Source organism: Anas platyrhynchos, chromosome 1, assembly GCF_047663525.1.
Source record: "Anas platyrhynchos isolate ZD024472 breed Pekin duck chromosome 1, IASCAAS_PekinDuck_T2T, whole genome shotgun sequence".
In the NCBI taxonomy this organism is placed as follows: domain Eukaryota; kingdom Metazoa; phylum Chordata; class Aves; order Anseriformes; family Anatidae; genus Anas; species Anas platyrhynchos.
Genome location: NC_092587.1, coordinates 143,803,883 through 143,823,556, shown reverse-complemented (window position 1 = coordinate 143,823,556; position 19,674 = coordinate 143,803,883). Strand labels below are relative to the sequence as shown.

The 19,674-nt window shown below is 39.0% G+C and overlaps 1 protein-coding gene across 1 annotated transcript; it reads right to left on the bottom strand.

Annotated features, from left to right (window-relative positions):
* Positions 1 to 1,643: 1,643 nt before the first annotated feature.
* Positions 1,644 to 18,399, bottom strand: CCDC138 (coiled-coil domain containing 138). The gene is made up of 10 exons (XM_072033053.1): positions 16,278 to 18,399; positions 14,327 to 14,404; positions 14,146 to 14,247; positions 12,645 to 12,800; positions 11,728 to 11,844; positions 10,592 to 10,784; positions 8,402 to 8,584; positions 5,377 to 5,441; positions 3,242 to 3,390; positions 1,644 to 1,989 (listed from the first exon to the last, which is right to left on the bottom strand). Exons 1-10 carry the CDS (start codon positions 16,287 to 16,289, stop codon positions 1,851 to 1,853), a joined length of 1,194 nt encoding a protein of 397 aa, XP_071889154.1. The 5' UTR covers positions 16,290 to 18,399; the 3' UTR covers positions 1,644 to 1,850.
* Positions 18,400 to 19,674: the final 1,275 nt, after the last annotated feature.

The window sequence follows — 19,674 nt, the reverse complement described above, 5'->3', positions numbered from 1 at the left end:
AGCCCAAATGCAGATACGTGGCAAACACATGGCACCCCATCAACTGAATCTACTGCAAGTTTCAGAGCCACTGGTAACTCTGTGCAGGACAAATTTGGATCTGCCTTTGCTAAAAAAGAAGGTCAGTGGGACAGCAGCATGCGTTCAGTAAGAAATGAACATGTTGCCTCCCAGAATCCAAGCAAAATGAATACAGAAGTATCTTCGGTGACGGAGCACTGGAGCAGGCTGCCCAGGGGGGTTGTGGACTCTCCTTCTCTGGAGATATTCAAAACCCACCTGGACGTGTTCCTGGGTGAGCTGATCCAGGTGTTCCTGCTCCAGCAGGGGGATTGGACTAGGTGATCTTTCAAGGTCTCTTCCAAGCCCTAAAGTCTGTGATTCTCAAATTTCCTTTTCCAGATTCACAGATACGTTCCCACAGTTTTGATACTCCCCGGTGGACTCAACAAAAAATATTTCCTCTCCTTTTCTTGTGCTCAAGGCCACCGGACGCCTTTAGTTTTGACTTTCGAGCGATGCTTACAGCTGACTGTGTAGCACAGTCCACCGAGGGAATAGTTACTGGTTTCCTTGTTGTGTTGATTTCGGAGGGAAGGGTCTTCCAAGGCTGCAAGCGTTTCTTTTGAGGTTGCTTTTCATCCCTGTCCACAAGGTGTCAAGCGTGAGTCCACTCTGGCGTGTCAGTGATACCTGAAAAGATGGACTGAAAACGCGGAGGCCTGTTTTCATTTAAATTCACTTAAAGTGAATTAAGGTGAAGGTATGTGAAGTGGCTGGTAACCTTTAGTGACGACCATCTCCTGGAGTGTTATCTGGGAAGCTGTGGTGCAGAGGGGGAACGTGCACGGGTAAGTTCTTTTTAACTTCTCTCTTACAGCTCGGCGCCAGAACTATCAGTATTTTTTTCAGAACAGCCGACTTGCTGTTCATATATGCAGTTAGAGATGACTATAGACATCACACGTTTCTGTCACGCGCTCTATCTTCATCTCATGCTTTACTTCTGAGGCTAGCGAGAGCAACCCTTCCCTCAGCCTCTGCAGGGAACGCTGCTTACACAAGCATTACCCTGCACGCCCCTAGCGCACGGATTCGACCCGTGCCTGCGTTACACGGAGCTGTAAGCCAACAGCGAGCCTCTCCCCTGCTCGTCCCCGTTTCAGCTCCACAGCACGGGACGAGGCCCCGCCATTGTTCCCGTTAACCCCCTCCGCCCGCCCCGGCCCCGGCCCCGGCCCCTCAGCGCAGCGGCCGCCTCAAGCGCCGCCTCTTGCGCCTGCGCACAGGGCCCCGGCGAGGGCGGGCGGTGCCACAGCGGGTCCCGGCGCGAGGCGCTGAGGGGGCCGGGGGAAGGCAGCGGGAAGCCCTTGACAACTTTGACGTTTTTATGCAAATCCAGGTGGCCATCTTTAATTTCATCTCGTGTGGGCCCCTGCTTTCTAGTTGGTGCCAGAATGAACCCAGTTAAATTAGTTAAAAAAATAAAAATAAATTAGTTAAATTGTTTAGTTAATAATAATCTTTATTTAATTATTATTTCCCTTTAATTAAATTACCCTTATCTCAACCCGTGAGTTGTTCTTTGCTTTACTTCTCCCCCTCCTCATCTAAAGGAGGGGGGGTGAGAGAGCGGTTGTGGGGTTTAGCTGCCCAGCACGGTAAAACCACCACACCTATTGGTGAATGAGGGGAATACCAGTACGATTCTACATGATACAAAGTAACTTACAGAATACAGAGGGTTTGGTCAACAAATTTATTGAAAACCCTAAAACCAATAAATACTTTTTCAAGTACAAAAGAGAGTTGGCATACCTCACACAGAACAATTTGATTGAACGATACTGCTAGTCGTTTGCCACTCCCAAATTATGCAGAATTGCTTCGGCGCTTATGGTGACACGAAATTGTTGTGGATGTTCTATTCTGAGAAGTCCTTCTATCATTTGGCGAAGCGCAAATAATTCAAACATATTCTTATTGCTTCTGCAAAAGATTTAACATAGAATAAGTGACATAAGGTAATTGACAAGTTTCAACTTTACTGGAAAGATTTTACAGATTTATTATCTTTCAGTGAAAAAAAACATATTGGGAGCTTCACATAACTCTGTCTCTAAGCAGAAAGTTATCAATGCACGGTAAGAAAAATCTTGACAAAAGTCATCAAGAACTATGCTTTCTCTTGACTAAATGGTATTTACATGTAGTACAGTGGAAGATCAAGGAAAACCTGTAAAAAGATTTCCCCAGTGAGAAGCAAGATTTCAGAAACAGGACGTGTACAGAAAATCCACAATAACATCGAGGCAAATACAGTAATGAACTACTACAAAACCAAGGATAAAAAAATTAAAGAATATTTCAAGGTTCATTTCTTAAGATTTATGGCACCACCTGTGAGGTTGTCTTTTAATTAAACAAATTAAAAAATCTGGATTTCTGAGTACACTTTTAGTTTATTTCCGATGAAAAATATGATTTAAATTAGAGTATTTTACAGGAAGTTTTTTTTTTTTCCCCCAGAGTTCAATTTTGTTCCTAAGAAAAATCAAACAAAACCCTCAGTTTTGTAAATAACTAACTCTAATGTAAGCAACAGTTTAGTGTAAATACCTGCTTTTATAAATGAAACAATCCCATTAAATAATGCACATCAACGGAACTCAGCAGCATTCTACCACTGACATGCTGAAGGTCTTTGTTATAATAAATTAGTAACCAGTAAGCAACAGAAACCTATTCTGTAAAGGTTAACATTCCCCCAAAGTCTTAAATGGCTCAAGACTTTAAACCGTGTGTTGTTTTTTTGTTTGTTTTGTTTGTTTGTTTTGATAGAGATGAAAATTGACAAAACTGAAATTTAAGTCACATACAAAACAATTTTCAGAGGACATTTTTACCAAGTAACTCAGTAAAACCGAAGGTCAGGGGGAAGAAAAGAAGGGTTTTCTTCTAAGCATTCTCGTCATCTAAATAAATGAGGAATATATGTTCTTTAGGCTAGTTATTTTTTAGTTCATATTCTGAACTACACAGATATATAGGCAAATTGAGAGATTCATCTTACGTATCTGTGACAAACATTTTAAACATAATTGCTAACAATGAAAGTCCAGCATTATTTGTATTGGAGCAAATGAACGTCAAAACAGAGATGAGCTTTTTAAAAAAGAGAAAGGTCCCCAAGTTCAGTGATCTAATGGCAATTAACAGAAAAACGGTAGTAAAGGATTACTTTATTTCGGAGAGTTTCTGTAATATAAAACAAATCCTTTCCAAAATCGAAATGTCTAGCTCGCGATTCTGAAGCAATGCAGCAAAAGTATGGAAAAAGCGTTCATTACTGCAGTCTTCCAGGAAAATCTTTAAGTAAACTGTAAAAGAAAATAGTTAAAATGTTTAATCACAGCACTTGGCTCATGGAAAACTAAATCATTGATTTATAGTTTTTGAGGGTTTTTATATGCGCCTCATGCTGTGCAACCATGAAAACAATGTACTAACTGGGTATATTCTAGGCATGTGATGCAAAAATCAGGTAAAACCGAGAACAAAACCCACCCAAGTTCCTAAGAATTCTGATATTACCAGCACTTGTGGGATTAAAACAAGGCCTATTCCCTCGAGAACAAAGGAAAACAGGACACTGAGCAATTTTAAACTCAGATAAAAAAATCTTATCTTCAACATGTTTATTCAATGCTCCTTTTCTTATGATGACGTGAGGAGAACACTAAGCTATGCTAAAAAAACTGACAAGGAAATATTTTAAGCTGCTGCAAAATGACGTACGGAAATAGTACATGTAGACACTGATGACTAGACAGCTTTTCATTATCAAAACTGTCACCGTACCGTTTCAAGATAGGCAGAATCGTAATTGAGAGGTCAGAGTTGGATAAGAACACCTGAATATCAAAACAATTCCTGTAAAATGCTGGATAATTTTTAAACATGGCCATATAGTATAATCTTTTCTATTTATCCTGCTCCCCAAAACTTAGTCAATTCAGAATAAAGTAAAATCTGTTCCCTTGTGTTATTTCACTCTTGATTCTAATAGTACAGACTGATTTAGAGCAATACCATAAAGAACATAAGTACCGATTTAATAGGTCACAGAACTGAACACATTTGTTAGGAATCCAACAAAACAAGTCACTATTCACTGCACTCTGCCCTTAGCGTATAAACACACTTGGTATGCCCCAGGATATAGTTACTTAGAATATGCCATTAAATTAATAGTTATTGTAATATTATTCTACTTTTCCTGTAGAAGAAGGAGGTCCTACAATTTATTCCTATAAATATCCTTAAATATCTAAAAATGCCTTAAATTCCTTTTTGTAGGTGTAAACAAATACCATATTCTGCTTACTTGGGCATTTCTTTGCTGGCTTGTTCTTACTGGTCTCAATAATACTGTATTATTTTATTATTAAAAATACCGTCTTAAGGTATCTTAAAAAAACTTTATTAATATATATACACACACATATCCATACAGATACACTGTAAAATGTTTTAACTGTGAGGTTTATAAAACAATATAAAAAATATGCTGAGGGAATTTTACCATAAAGCAGAAGAGCCAAAGTGGAAATAATACCTCAAGTTTCACAAAGTTCAATCACATGAAAGCAAACTGATAAAGACATGCATTTAAAGAGATTTTTCCTACATTGTTTATCTATTCATTTTATATATTCATTTCAAATAAGCTTTTGCAGAATAGATTTTAAATCATCACAAATGTACAAAATAAGCATATAATTTAAATGCCTATCTGATGAACTAGAAGAATAAAAACTGTATATTTTTACATATTTTTCTGCATCATCTCTGCACAGATTTTGTTTTTATTAACTACTGTAGAAAAACTAAATTGGAATCTATCCTGTCAGGATTTGACACAATTTTAAATAATCTGCAAAAGCCTCCCATAGGAACCATAAAAAATTGCAGCATTTTGTAGTTACATTAACTTAACTTCATTGGTAGACTGTAATGAACAATGAGCAATTTATCACTGTTGACAGAACTCATCTGAAATTTACCCTCAAAGTGATCAGTCACTCACAGCATCAAGTCTCACCAGCTATTGTCATTCAGAAATTTCTGTTTTATAGCTAAAGCTCTGTCACCTCAGAAAATGAAGACTGTCAGGAACACCAGCTTGAAGTTCATGTTTTAACAAATTAACCATTACAGTTTTGCCTCGTTTCTAATTGCATGTGGATCTGCCAGGAGACCGGACCAACCCAACAGAGTGATGGAGAGTTAGCTCGTGGAAAAGTTACATAAGGACCACAGAAAAAGAACCAGTAACAACACTGAACAGCTTGCTGATGAGCTGCTGTCTCTTACACAGTCACTGGCAAGATTGGAACCATTTGCTGAGTTTAACTGATTCTCGTCGTCAACAGCTGGGCCTGGTAAGAGCCAGTGGTTATAGCACAACGGAGGGCAGGCGAGGTAACAGTCAGTGCAAAGCCCCTCGAGTGTGGATGCCTTCGTGGGTGACCCTGAGTTAAGAGAGCCCAAGGACAGGTCCAGCCCATCACCCAGTACATGTTGACCTCAGGATGGTATCAATTGTTCTTCAGCTTCCTAGATGTGCAAGACCTTCACGCAGCTATGACACAGGATGTACGGGAGGCCACCATCATTCTTAAATGACCATCACAAACATACACACACAAAAAAAAACAATAAAAAAGGTTAAAAATAGAACAGGATTCCTTATGTCACAGAAGTAAGTTGGACTGAACAGAAGTTTACAAAGATCAGAAAAGACCAGAACAAAAACCTACACCTTGGAGGCCAGGAACTACCTTTATAACAAGACAGATTGACAGGATTCTGGATGTGAAACACCTGAACCAAACAGGGATGGGGTACATGAAAAGCTGCGTGCCAGTAAAGATGAACAGCAATAAGACTATTAATTCTAATCTGTCATTAAGATACTACGTATAGATAGGAAACAGATGGTACCAATACCTGAACGGTTACATTTGACATTACGTTTTCAGTAACTGGATGCCTTATCAGCATTGCTGATGTGTGAACTAGCAAGGGAAACTTGGGACACCCACTGGATCAGAAATACCACGAAGCCAAAAGGAATGATACTGCTCTAAAATCTGAAAAAAATGAGTACTGAAACCAAGTCGGCCAACGGGCTTAAGGAATACTGCAGAATCTCTTATAATTTCTATCAAAGCACAGAAATGTCTGTCTCAGGCCAACAGGTCCTTTCTTCTCATGCAGCTTACGTAATTTCCCTCAATGTATGAGGGAATCTAGGTCTTATTTCTGGAATATGAGGACAGGAATTTTTATTTTTATTTTTTTACAGGAAAAAGAACCTACAAGAGGGCTTCAGATAGGTCCAAAAAGTATAGAACCATTAGCATATACTGCTTACTGTAACAACAGGTACATGCAGTTACAGGAAGAGGCAGTGCAAAGTATTTGGTATTTCGCATCTGACTCATCTTTCAGCCTGGACAATTAAAATTTGAATCCATAAAAATACTTCACAAGAAAAAATTAAAAAATTAAGCTATGAAAAAGAACATCTGGAAAAAAAAAAAAAAGCACTTTCTCCTCACTTAGTTTCTAATCACATAAGCTGTAACGGTAATATTTTTGAAGAAAAATACTGGAATACTCATGTAGACTCAGAAAATTATTCCAGCAAATCGAAAGAATGCTTAGGGATTGCATATCATAGAGGAAAAAATTAGACTTCTACTCTTGTTGGTCAGAGGCTGTTTTTTTGGGTAACACGTTTCCATATTTTAGCACAAGATCAGCTACTTTCGACTTCATATTTAAGGCTGCATAACAATACAGCTTTAAAATTGTGCATAAAGTCCTGTTTTAGTCTAGCACAGAGAGACCTCTGAATATTCACAGCTACCTTCCAGTTTGTTTTTAATAACTTGTTAACAAGAAACATACACAGGTATGAACTTATGATTTCCTGTCAACGATACTACTTGTCAACATTAACAATTTCTTGGAAAATATTAACTATATTGGAAAGGAACAGACTCTGACTATAACATGGACATGGGCAATTCCTATACCAAAGAGAAGGCTCTGCATAAGACTTTATATCCAGTTGCTGAAAAAGAAGTTCTCAATCATATGTCAGACCAATTAAGCATTAGTCCTCCTTCCCTGGTTTTGCATATCTATCTATCTATCTATCTATCTTCTCTGAGAAGCAACATGGCAAAATGTGAACTTGTCACAATTTATCTCCATTATTCTTCCAAATCTAGGCATCCAGCAGATCGAAATGACTACTACTAGATAACAGAACATGTACTGTTAGTGGAATTTTGTTTCAAAGTAATGTCAGATACCATCAACCCTGCTTAGGTTTTTCTTTCCCAGTTACTATACCGATCAAAATTATGATGATTAGAAATACTTTAGTGTAAAAAAAAAAAATAAACAAACTAACCACACGGTCTGAAAGGATGAAAACAACATCAGGTAAATCTTTCTGCCACTTATCTCACTACAAAATGCCTTCTAACTCAACGTTGTTCCATCCCAAGTCAAACACGCTTTCTGTTTTTGCCCCTATAGTACATGGTAACAAAATACCCCAAGCCAACAATATACATTTCACAAATAGCAGCAGTCCCTTCTCCTTCCCTTTTCTGTTCCAAAAAACAATGAATAATTTTTATTTTAAGAAAATTAACAAGGATTGTTCCACATGACACTGGAATGGCTCACTACTTGTGTGTTCATCCAGATTGTTATCAACTGATTCTTTGCCTGTGTCACCTGGAAAACCACTGTGAAGGAGACTATTAACCCTTTCATAGGACCACACCACAGTACAACTCATTGAAACATAACCATCCCTTACAGATGTGCCATTTCCAATTACTTTAAAGTGAAAAATGGCTAGGGGTGAGCTGTTCACATTAGGGGGGTAAAAAAAGATAAAAGTTTTTTTATTTTATTATTATTATTTATTTATTTTTTTATCTCCACCTGCTAACAGGATTTCATGAAATGGCTGCCCTGGCACAGCCTTACTTCAAAAGAAAATTACTCATTGGCAAAACATCAGCAAGGGAAACCAGTGGAATAAACAGAAAAGCTAAACTAAACATCAAAAAAAATCACACCACTAAGAAAGCAACCAGGACAAGATGTAAAGCTTGGATGCTGACAGTGAGAAGAGACGGACAATTCAGAAACATACTTTATATCTCTAATGAATTTAAATGACACAAATGAATACTAATGCTAGATCAGGTTATTTATAGAGAAGCAGCACGTTATTTTTGATTTGGTATTTATGCTTACCTCACCTACTTTCATCATAACTTTGTATGTATTTTTTTCAATTACTCACTTTTATCGTTGTTCATGGCCATCTCAACTAATGCATTAAGTGCAATAAAAAGGAGACATTTTTTGGATATAGTTAAGTGGCTTAGTATGATAGGCACACATCGGTATTGCAAAAATAAGATCTTTCCTTCATCTGTCTTCAAGTCCACGCAAAGGGAACGAAATGCCTGAGTCAGGTAATTCACTGAAAGATAACAGAAAACAGGGAATAAAAATTATGTAATCACAGTTCCATTAGATGATCACAAATACATGAATATTTATCCTAAGACTTACTGTTGCAGATATATACTAATTTAAAAAAAAAAAAAAGTTAAATGGCTGAAAATATTAATTTTATTTACTTATTTATTTAAATGCATTTTCTGCCTATTTTTGTTCCTTACAAAAACTGTTGTGAGTGGAAAAAAAGACAAGTTACAACTCACAAATTGAGCAAAATATATTTGCAAATATAACACCTTTCTAATCTCTTCCTTAAGAGAGAAAAGAAATCACAAGCTGCATAGTTTGGGACTATATTGGTTTCAACATCTGGGAAGCCTCTAATAAAGGAGTAAAAGGCTAATTCATCTGAATAACTGCAATTACTGTCATGACAGCAACTATTCACATTCCTTTCCATAAAAAGCTGTAGTTTAAGTTATATATGCATCTACGTTATATATGCATCCACGTTATATATGCATCCATTTTGGAGAGCACTAAATTATTCAGAGAATTTAGATTAAGTGAATCAATTCAGTTTTCTTAATTTCATGATGTCAAATCTTCCTCAATATCTTGGAATAGCATTGATCATCTGGAGCACAGAAAATTAAGAGTAAGGGAAAAATTTATCACATAGCAAAAGTTTAATTACAGTGCCATCTGCTGGATATTAGCATCTTGAAGGGAACAGGATATATATGTTTAAACTGAATGTGCTGCTTTGTCATCGCTAGATCATTAGACATGTGGTCAGTGATGAACATTCATACACGGTAAGTTTCAACATAAATTTAACAGGTAATTTTTTCCCATGTTCTATAGGCTCGCAGTAAAAACCGACCATGAGAAGCTAAACTGATTCATTCTGATCAACAGCTTTCATCTGCTTACAGTTAATCTCTGCAATAAGTACTTTTTTTGTATTGTAATTCATTTGCATCATTTTCATCAAACATTTCTAGAAATGTGAGTTTCAATTTCAGGGTAATCATGCTTCACCAAAATATTCTGACTGAAACTATATGATACTGAAATTGAAAATACACTGATTCTTCCCTCCAACAGCTGAAATACTGTATTTGTTTATTAATGGTGACAGGGTGGTCTTCCAGAATGTTTAAATCCTACTTATTCTAAGTACTACCAGTATAAATACTGCACAGGTCAGTATTTTTGTCATCACTTCAAAGAAAACGTTTTTTGTCTTTTCAGGCCCTGTTTGTTTTTAAAGAAACTGCTGCTGAGAAGAGATGCTACAGCATCCTGGAAATTGCACAAGTGGAGTAACTCTCATGAACTGAAGCAAAAGTCACTAAGAACTGCGATATCTCCAGACAAGTACGACCTCGTTTGCTTTTGCCTGTTAACAAAATACATTACTATACTGCATCAGCATATGGTAGCATTCTTCAATGCTGATCATGTTTATGGGTAGCCACTTGCAGTGACAGACTTGGTAGGAGAAAAGGGGAGACAGCAGAGAGGTAAGAGCTAGATAGAGTATGAGCTTTACATTAAACTTTGACAAAGCAATGAAATTCTAGAACTGTTCTGAATTTGCTACTGATTTCGGTTTACTGAGGAGCAATTAGCTGTACCATTATATGCAGTGCAGATCTTGACAAACAAATCACTGCTACGGTGATTGCTTGAGAGAATTACCAACATCTCTTTTCCCCTTTGTCACAAAATACGTTGATCTCACTGACATAAATAAAGCATATTAAAATGACCACACAAATTATGACATGAATAATAGCAAGGTTCATACTTGCTTCCCTATATTATGCTTCATCAGGTGGTAAAATTCAACTAAAACATCCTTTACTACTAAAGCATTACAGATGCTACAGTATCATTGAACTGCTGCATTTTGTACATTTGTTTTTTTGTCTGGGCACATACCTGAAAATAAGATTTAAAAAAAAAAAAAAAAAGAAAAAGATAATTTAAAAAAGACATAATAAAAACCAGAACTTACTTCGTTTTGCTGTTCTAAGCACAACTAAAGTTGACAGAAACCTCAAAGGCATAGAGGAGCTTTTAAAGAAATGTGCAGGGTTTGGTTTACTCCGTGTAGACTTTTTAGTCCATTTTTGCATGCTTCCCTTTTGTACTGCGCCTTTGAGAATAACTTCTGCAAGTCTCTCCATTGTTGCTGTCATGCTTGCATCCTGTTTCAAACAACGTGCACATTTAGCGTAAACATTAAAATACATGAAAATCCTGTCTGCTAAGTACGTATGTTCCCCTAAGGATTAAATATTAAATAGCAGATGTCATGACCGTGTATTGCAATATAGTCTGTACATGGGATACTACCTTGCGTTCCACAAGCAGTTGAACAACATTAGCACAGGGCCTAGTCAACACACACTTCACAAAGAAACAAGGTAGTCAGGGCCCCTGATATGCTGACATTATTTAATTTGCCTCTGGTTCCAGAATAAAGTCAGTTCAAACTCAGCTTTAATCAGTGCTGCCTACTACACTACCCTCTTTTGTGAAGATGCCTGAGATGCCTGAAGCTAGGTCCTACAAAAGCATTTACAGAACTAAGGTCTAAACATGACCCTTAAGAATACTGTACAGGTAAGATGTATTGGACTTTTCAAAAACCTGTGCAGAAATATTACTTCAGAATCAAACTTACTAACATGCTCATTTAAAATACGTTCTCATTAGCACTGGAACCACCAGCTTAGTTCTATTCAGTTAGACACTGAGTAGAGAACAAAGAAATCAAAATACCTTTGCTACTTTGCCACACGTTGCCACCAATTTCAACAAATCTCATGCATAAAGCGAACAAAAATATATTTCTTTTCCTAGTTCACAAGTTTTGTAAGCACATATGTAAAATACCATTTCTGAGATGCTACACACTACTGCAACAAAGATCACATATGTGTGCAAAAATATGTTTACAGACACGGTGCAAAATATTACAACGAATGTGAGAAAGTTAATTTGGTGAGAATTAGTTTTTCATTTGCTATGTATCTGTGGTAGGCATTTATGCTTTGCAAAGACAGCAAAGTTTCTTTTATATATACTCCCTGAAAATATCTACTTTTCACTGTCATTTATAATACAAAATACCTCTTGGGAATTTACCTGACTACCAGTGTCTATCTGCCTTAGAGACCAGTAGATAAATTGAATCACAGACATATGTAGTTTAGGATCCACAAATGGCATCCACTGGAACTGTCCAGTGACCATAGGCAAAAGCTGTAAAAATACAGAATGGCAAAGTTACGTGCAGTATACGAACTTACAGTACAAGCTAACCACAAGTAAAAAGCAAACTAAGCAAAACTAAACCAAACTAAAATCAACGTATTCCCGGAGTTTAACAGACTACATGTACAAATACTCACTGGGCAGATCTGGTACAGGTAACAGAATTATATACTGAATTTACATTTTACACGGGTTTACACAAAAAGTGGAAAGACATTGTGTGAGCTCAAGCTCTGAAGTCTAATACCAAGGGCTACAAATTTTAGATAGAATAATAATTAAACAAACAAACAAACAAACAAACAGAAAAAGCAGATTTCCGGAACGCTTCACTGATTTCCAAGCCTCGGTATCCCAAAAAAGTGTTACAAGTATAGCACGGTATCATCTTTTATAAGACATAACTTGAACTTTTAATACCTAGTATCAGCACTAAAATACTTTAAATTAGATGTGTGTATCTCCTTAGGAAAAAGGAATTACATACAGTATTACAGATAAAACACGAGATAAATTATCAGCTGAGAAAAGTGACTTAAAATAGAAAGACAGGTGGAATCTCAAGGTCAGACTGAACACTACACATTTCCTTAAAAATGATCTGTATAAATATCTGTATGAAAAATTATCTATTACATCTCACTGTTGGAATTAATACTGATGGATTAACTGCTGTTTTCTTTTAATTCATGTATTCAAAGCGTGTGTAAAACAGGCCGACCTGTTACACTCAGAAATAATACAAAGAATCTTAACATTTCAACCCAAACAAATTCAAATGCCTTTACCTTCATACAATTGTCTAGAGTGTAGTTTTCTTTAGCACACTGAGGTTTCTCACTGCCCTCTCTCTCTTCTTGTATTTCTATTTTGCGAAGGTGTTGGTCTGAGATCCAGTCCATAAGAATAGTTAAGGGGTCGTAAACTTTTGAATTCGATAGTAACTGTAATACATCCACAACATCAGTTATTTCAGTTTTCAAGTCTATGATTTTCTAAACCACAATACCAATAGACTAAAATATACGAGTACATTGGTAATACGCACATGCTTTATTTTGTGCTTAAACAAATGTTTATGAAAGCCTTGGGAAGAGATTTTCACATACAAAATCACTCTATTTTATAATTCTAACTAAATGGATCATAGGAGAAAGAAAATATTTAATGATCTGTGCATGATCCTCATTTTAATACATTTAATACACTCCTTTGCTTTATTTCATACAATCTACTTATGCTAAATTTTAACTGTGTAACTAGCATTGTTGGAAGAATAAAGACTTCGTGAAATTGTCATTCTGTCCCTCTATTACAACTGTACAGAAAAGCTCTGTGAAAGGTATCCAGAGGTTCCTGAAGACATACTGCACGAACATCTCTCTAAAACCTTCACAAGTTTTCTTGTATCTACCTTCAGACAACTGTTCTTCTCTTCACTCAGAATTCTAACTACTGATACTGCTCATATATCACTTGCGACTAAAGTACGCTAAAACCTACGTACACAGAGAAATATGTTGGCTATATAGAGACAGTACAGTTTTAAGGAATCTGATATAGATCAAGTAGAATGGTGTGAAGATCTCTTTCTCATTTCAGTTTAGCCTCTAGCAGGAGAAAGTCATTACCAGTCAGGAAATGTTGGCAGAGTACTAGCAGAGGACTTGCTACCGACTGGAATGACATGGAGACAGTATTTCATTAAGTGATGTAAGAAGGTATTTTAAGGAAAACAAGGTATCCTTTTGGAACTATATATGAATACTGCATTTATTCTTTCCCACATTAAAGACCATTTATCCAAAGTATAACAGCAGTACAACCATCTCTGGCTTATAAAATTAAAATTTGTTATTGAACTTCTCCAACTACACTTCAGCTGGTGTTATTCATAAGGACAGTGTTGTACTGTAGCAGGAACCAGAATAAGTTTAAGATTTGCTCTGTGCAGGCAGAATATAATTTTAATTTATAGTTGAGAGATAACGTGAGAGGAAGAAGAAAACATAGTTGAGTAAGTAAAAAACATATACATACACAATATAAAATTCAAAAGACATTTTTAGCAACATAATTTATTCTTTCACCTGAATATCTGTTTCTCCCAATACAGCGTCTACCTATTCCTACTGTAATTAATTCACACACACAAAAAAACCAATCATTTTATTTTTCTAATTTCTATCATTTTCTAATTTCTAGCAGGTACATAATGTTCTACTGCCTGAAGTCTTTCAAACAGTTCTTTCTGTTTGAACAGATTCACCTCGCCCAACCAATCCTTACACTTTTTGATGCTTCTGTCTGTTTTTCCTCCTTAACAGGTACACGTTCTTGCACCACTTCTGTATCTTTGGACTTTCGTGCCATTAAAATTTCATGCTTCTGCTACAATAAAATGTAACAATGAATTATATTTCACTTGTTAACTATAAAGGAAAAAGGTCCCTGTAAGAAGAAACCTTACTTGTAAATCCTCTAAGCGAACTTGTAAGCGTCCTGCTCGATCTTTAGGGATCTTTTTCATTTTGTTCACATTACTTAACTGAAAGAATCGAAAAACATTCAAATATCCAAAGATTCAAAACTCACTTTTTGACTCAACCATCGCATTGAAATCATTTGATGTGATTGCTAAATAATTAAAAGTTCAATTTTTTTCTTCTCAGTATGGGCAGTGATAGAAACAAAATCACTGTCCACTTTCTCAACAAATCACGGGATGGCCAAGGTGGGAAGGGACCTCTAGAGACCATCTCGTCCAAGCGTCTTGTTTAAACAGGGCCACCCAGAGCAGGCTGCCCAGGACCATGTCCAGGCAACTTGTAAAGATCTTCAAGGACAGGGACTCCCTAACCTGTCCAGGCAACCTCTGCCAGGATAAATAAAATAATAGTGGCTCTTCATTGACTTGCAGCCCAGCCTTTCAGCTTACAGGGGAAGAATAAGCACAATACCTCTTTAGGTATATAGGCAATACATATTTGATTACTTTTCATCAAGAAGTGACACAAAAAACAGAATGCATATTTCAAGAATGGTCTAATGGCCTTGGAAATAAGAGAGGATGAAAGTTTTCTTCTCTGAAGAATGACACTGTTACTGAGCATGATCTGTGAGAAAAGAATATGGGGCAAACTATAACCGCCATTTAAATATAAGTAGCATACTCTATGGATACAACAAGCATCCCGATCATCATGTAAGTCCTCTATGAATACTTCAGTTTGCACGAAAGAGAAAGAAAGATTTTACTGAGACTAGGAAGCAGATGATTTTAATCATACTCAAGAGCATCAGAACTGCAATTCACTGAAGGAGCAATGTTATGTTATGTTATGGCAATGTTATGGCTTCAGGAAAGTGATTAACTGCTGACTAGACCCGGACCTAAGCCAATTAGGCCAGTTCATCAATTTAAGCTAACTGAATGGGACTTAAAAAACTACTGGACACGGCATGAGAAATTGCTAGACAAAGAATCACAGAACGGTTTGGTTTGGAAGGGACCGTATCCATCACCCAGTGCCACCCCCCGGCCATGGGCAGGGACACCTCCCACCAGACCAGGTTGCTCCAAGCCCCATCCAGCCTGGCCTTGAACACCTCCAGGGATGGGGCAGCCACAGCTTCTCTGAGCAACCTGTGCCAGGGCCTCACCACCCTCTGAGTGAAGAATTTCTTCTGTGTGTCTAATCTAAATCCACCCTCTTTCAATTTAAGGCCATTCCCCTAGAGTTCACAAATAGTTAAATACCCAAAATTCACAGATAACTGGAGGGAAGTATTAGGATCTCCTAAGGAATTAAATATTGCAAGCCCAACTGCATGCTGGTACTACATAAGGCAAAGATTATTTTGATGATGATAGCAGAATAGCAGAAATAGAAACTTGGGTTCCCCAAAAAAGTAAATCAGAAACATCTGGACCTGATCCTGGGCAACTGTGTCTAGGATGCCTGAGCAGTGAGTTTGGACAAGATGATCTCTCGCTCATCTTGCAATCTGCTCAATAAGCAAATAAGCAAGTAGGAGCTTAATATTCAAACCACTTTAACTCAGGACAATAATGACAGTCATGACAAAGAACTTAAAGAAATTCCCCCCCCCCCCCCCCCCCCAGTGCTATCAGTTTCTTTAACTACAACAGCAGTACTGAAGGTGCCACCAAATTGGCACCATATTAAGTTCTCTGACTCCCACTTTGCTACAGTGCTTCTAATGCTTCAGAACTGCTCATTCCTCCTTTCAGCCAATATTTTCAGGAAACTCTGGACAGAAACAAGCTGTGCATCTATGCAACGCTGCCTCCTACAGACAACAGAGGTGGCAACAAGTTCTCCTGAAATTAAGGTGGGTTCATTCTGGCACCAACTAGAAAGCAGGGGCCCACACGAGATGAAATTAAAGATGGCCACCTGGATTTGCATAAAAACGTCAAAGTTGTCAAGGGCTTCCCGCTGCCTTCCCCCGGCCCCCTCAGCGCCTCGCGCCGGGACCCGCTGTGGCACCGCCCGCCCTCGCCGGGGCCCTGTGCGCAGGCGCAAGAGGCGGCGCTTGAGGCGGCCGCTGCGCTGAGGGGCCGGGGCCGGGGCGGGCGGAGGGGGTTAACGGGAACAATGGCGGGGCCTGGTCCCGTGCTGTGGAGCTGAAACGGGGACGAGCAGGGGAGAGGCTCGCTGTTGGGTTACAGCTCCGTGTAACGCAGGCACGGGTCGAATCTGTGCGCTAGGGGCGTGCAGGGTAATGCTTGTGTAAGCAGCGTTCCCTGCAGAGGCTGAGGGAAGGGTTGCTCTCGCTAGCCTCGGAAGTAAAGCATGAGATGAAGATAGAGCGCGTGACAGAAACGTGTGATGTCTATAGTCATCTCTAACTGCATATATGAACAGCAAGTCGGCTGTTCTGAAAAAAATACCGATAGTCCTGGCGCCGAGCTGTAAGAGAGAAGTTAAAAAGAACTTACCCGTGCACGTTCCCCCTCTGCACCACAGCTTCCCAGATAACACTCCAGGAGATGGTTGTCACTAAACGTTACCAGCCACTTCACATACCTTCACCTTAATTCACTTTAAGTGAATTTAAATGAAAACAGGCCTCCGCGTTTTCAGTCCATCTTTTCAGGTATCACTGACACGCCAGAGTGGACTCACGCTTGACACCTTGTGGACAGGGATGAAAAGCAACCTCAAAAGAAACGTTTGCAGCCTTGGAAGACCCTTCCCTCCGAAATCAACACAACAAGGAAACCAGTAACTATTCCCTCAGTGGACTGTGCTACACAGTCAGCTGTAAGCATCGCTCGAAAGTCAAAACTAAATGCGTCCGGTGGCCTTGAGCACAAGAAAAGGAGAGGAAATATTTTTTGTTGAGTCCACCGGGGAGTATCAAAACTGTGGGAACGTATCTGTGAATCTGGAAAAGGAAATTTGAGAATCACAGACTTTAGGGCTTGGAAGAGACCTTGAAAGATTACCTAGTCCAATCCCCCTGCTGGAGCAGGAACACCTGGATCAGCTCACCCAGGAACACGTCCAGGTGGGTTTTGAATATCTCCAGAGAAGGAGAGTCCACAACCCCCCTGGGCAGCCTGCTCCAGTGCTCCGTCACCGAAGATACTTCTGTATTCATTTTGCTTGGATTCTGGGAGGCAACAGGTTCGTTTCGCACTGAACGCATGCTGCTGTCCCACTGACAGTGAAAATGTATTTTAAGCGTTTACAGCGACCAGTATAAAGCAAGACATATTGAAATGAAAAAGTAATCTCCTAAAGAATTACGGAGAAATGCTCAAAGTTTCGTTCCATGACTTGTTTGAATCAATCTATGCATGGACTGAAACATGAGGTAGCCAAAGTTTCCTTTTTGTTATGGCTCCAGGAAAGTGATTAACTGCTGACTAGACCCGGACCTAAGCCAATTAGGCCAGTTCATGAATTTAAGCTAACGGAATGGGACTTAAAAAACTACTGGACACGGCATGAGAAATTGCTAGACAAAGAATCACAGAACGGTTTGGTTTGGAAGGGACCGTATCCATCACCCAGTGCCACCCCCCGGCCATGGGCAGGGACACCTCCCACCAGACCAGTTTGCTCAAAGCCCCAATTATCTTATGTCACTTATTCTATGTTAAATCTTTTGCAGAAGCAATAAGAATATGTTTGAATTATTTGCGCTTCACCAAATGATCGAAGTACTGCTCAGAATAGAACATCCACAACGCTTTCATGTCACCATAAGCGCCAAAGCAATTCTGCGTAATTTGGGAGTGGCAAAGAGCAATGCTGCCAGCCTAAGCACAAATGCCTAGCAGTATCTTTCAATCAAATTGTTGTTCTGGGTGAGGTATGCCAACTCTCTTTTGTACTTGAAAAAGTATTTATTGGTTTTAGTGTTTTCAATAAATTTGTTGACCAAACCCTCTGTATTCTGTAAGTTACTTTATATCATGTAGAATCGTGCTGATATTTCCCTCATTCACGAATAGGTGTGGTGGTTTTACCGTGCTGGGCAGCTAAACCCCACACCCGCTCTCTCACCCCCCCTCCTTTAGATGAGGAGGGGGAGAAGTAAAGCAAAGAACAACTCACGGGTTGAGATAAGGATAATTTAATTAAAGGGAAATAATAATTAAATAAAGATTATTATGAACTAAACAATTTAACTAAGGGGAAATAAAAAGGGAAAGGGGAAAAGGGAGGGGAAAAGGGAAAAATAAAAAGAAGGGAGGAAAACAAACAGATAAAATAAATGAAGGCTATGTGGAAGTGCAGAGGAAAGAAATTACTCTCTGCTTCCCACAAATGAGCCATGATTGACCACGTCCTTGAAGCAAGGCCTCAGCGCACGCAGCCGGTGTTCAAGAGGAGGACCGATGTTTTCCCAAGGAGAGCCCACCCCTCTCCTCTTCTTCCTGTTTCCACCTTTTATTGCTGAGTGTGACATGATATGGAATATCCCTTTGATTGGTTGAGGTCAGCTGCCCTAGTGATGTTTTTCTCCTCACTTTTTGCCCGCCCCCTAGGAGGGTTAGAGAAAGGCCCAATGCTGTGCCAGTGCTGCTCAGCAATAGACACAACACTGGTGTGATAACACTGCTGTTCCAGCTACGAGTACAGAGTACGGCACTGTATGGGCTGCTGCCGGGAAAGTTAACATTCCAGCCAGACCCAGTACAACCTCCACCCCTTATTCCATAACGTTTGTGTCACACTCAGATCCCCATATTTTAGCATACAAGCATTCTCATCATTATTCCTGGTCCTTTAACAGGACAGGATTAATAGGCAGGTGTATCTTTTCATTCCACAGGTCTTTCCTGGAAAATGTTCATAAGAACTGTTGATGATTAGGTCTTCGTCTGCCAAAGTGGCCACTCAAGGCAGGTGGAGTTGGATGTCTGGACGCCAGCACCAGCTTAGCTCAAGTCCTTGTTGCACTGCCCGGCTCCTTGCGAAGTTGACCTGTCGTTGATCCTACAGCATCTTCCTACAACGTATAACTTAGATTACAGATTAGTTTTCTCTCAATGTCAAATCTCCTTGAGGCACACACTTGATATCCCCGTTCTTTTGCATGACCCACCAGGTATACCCTGGTCCTTGGGCGAAGACAATCCCACGAGTGGGTTTGCCTTTTCCCGAGGCAGGAGCAACCCACACTGCCTTCCCCATCCACCTTCCTACATGCACTACGGGAACTTTAGCTCCTTTCACAGTGTGTAGGGGTTTTGTTTCGGCAGGACCAGCATGGCTGTCAGACCCCCTATTGTTAACTAGCCAAGTGGCTTCTGGTAGATTTGTGTCCCCTTGTTTC

What these genes read in the sequence shown, in the direction of transcription:
- CCDC138 (XM_072033053.1), bottom strand. An exon ending in AGACAGAAGCATCAAAAAGT is followed by an intron (nt 12,801 to 14,145) that starts GTAAGGATTGGT and finishes GATGTATTACAG; the next exon opens with TTACTATCGAATTCAAAAGT. An exon ending in GCTTAGAACAGCAAAACGAA is followed by an intron (nt 8,585 to 10,591) that starts GTAAGTTCTGGT and finishes GTTATCTTTCAG; the next exon opens with TGAATTACCTGACTCAGGCA.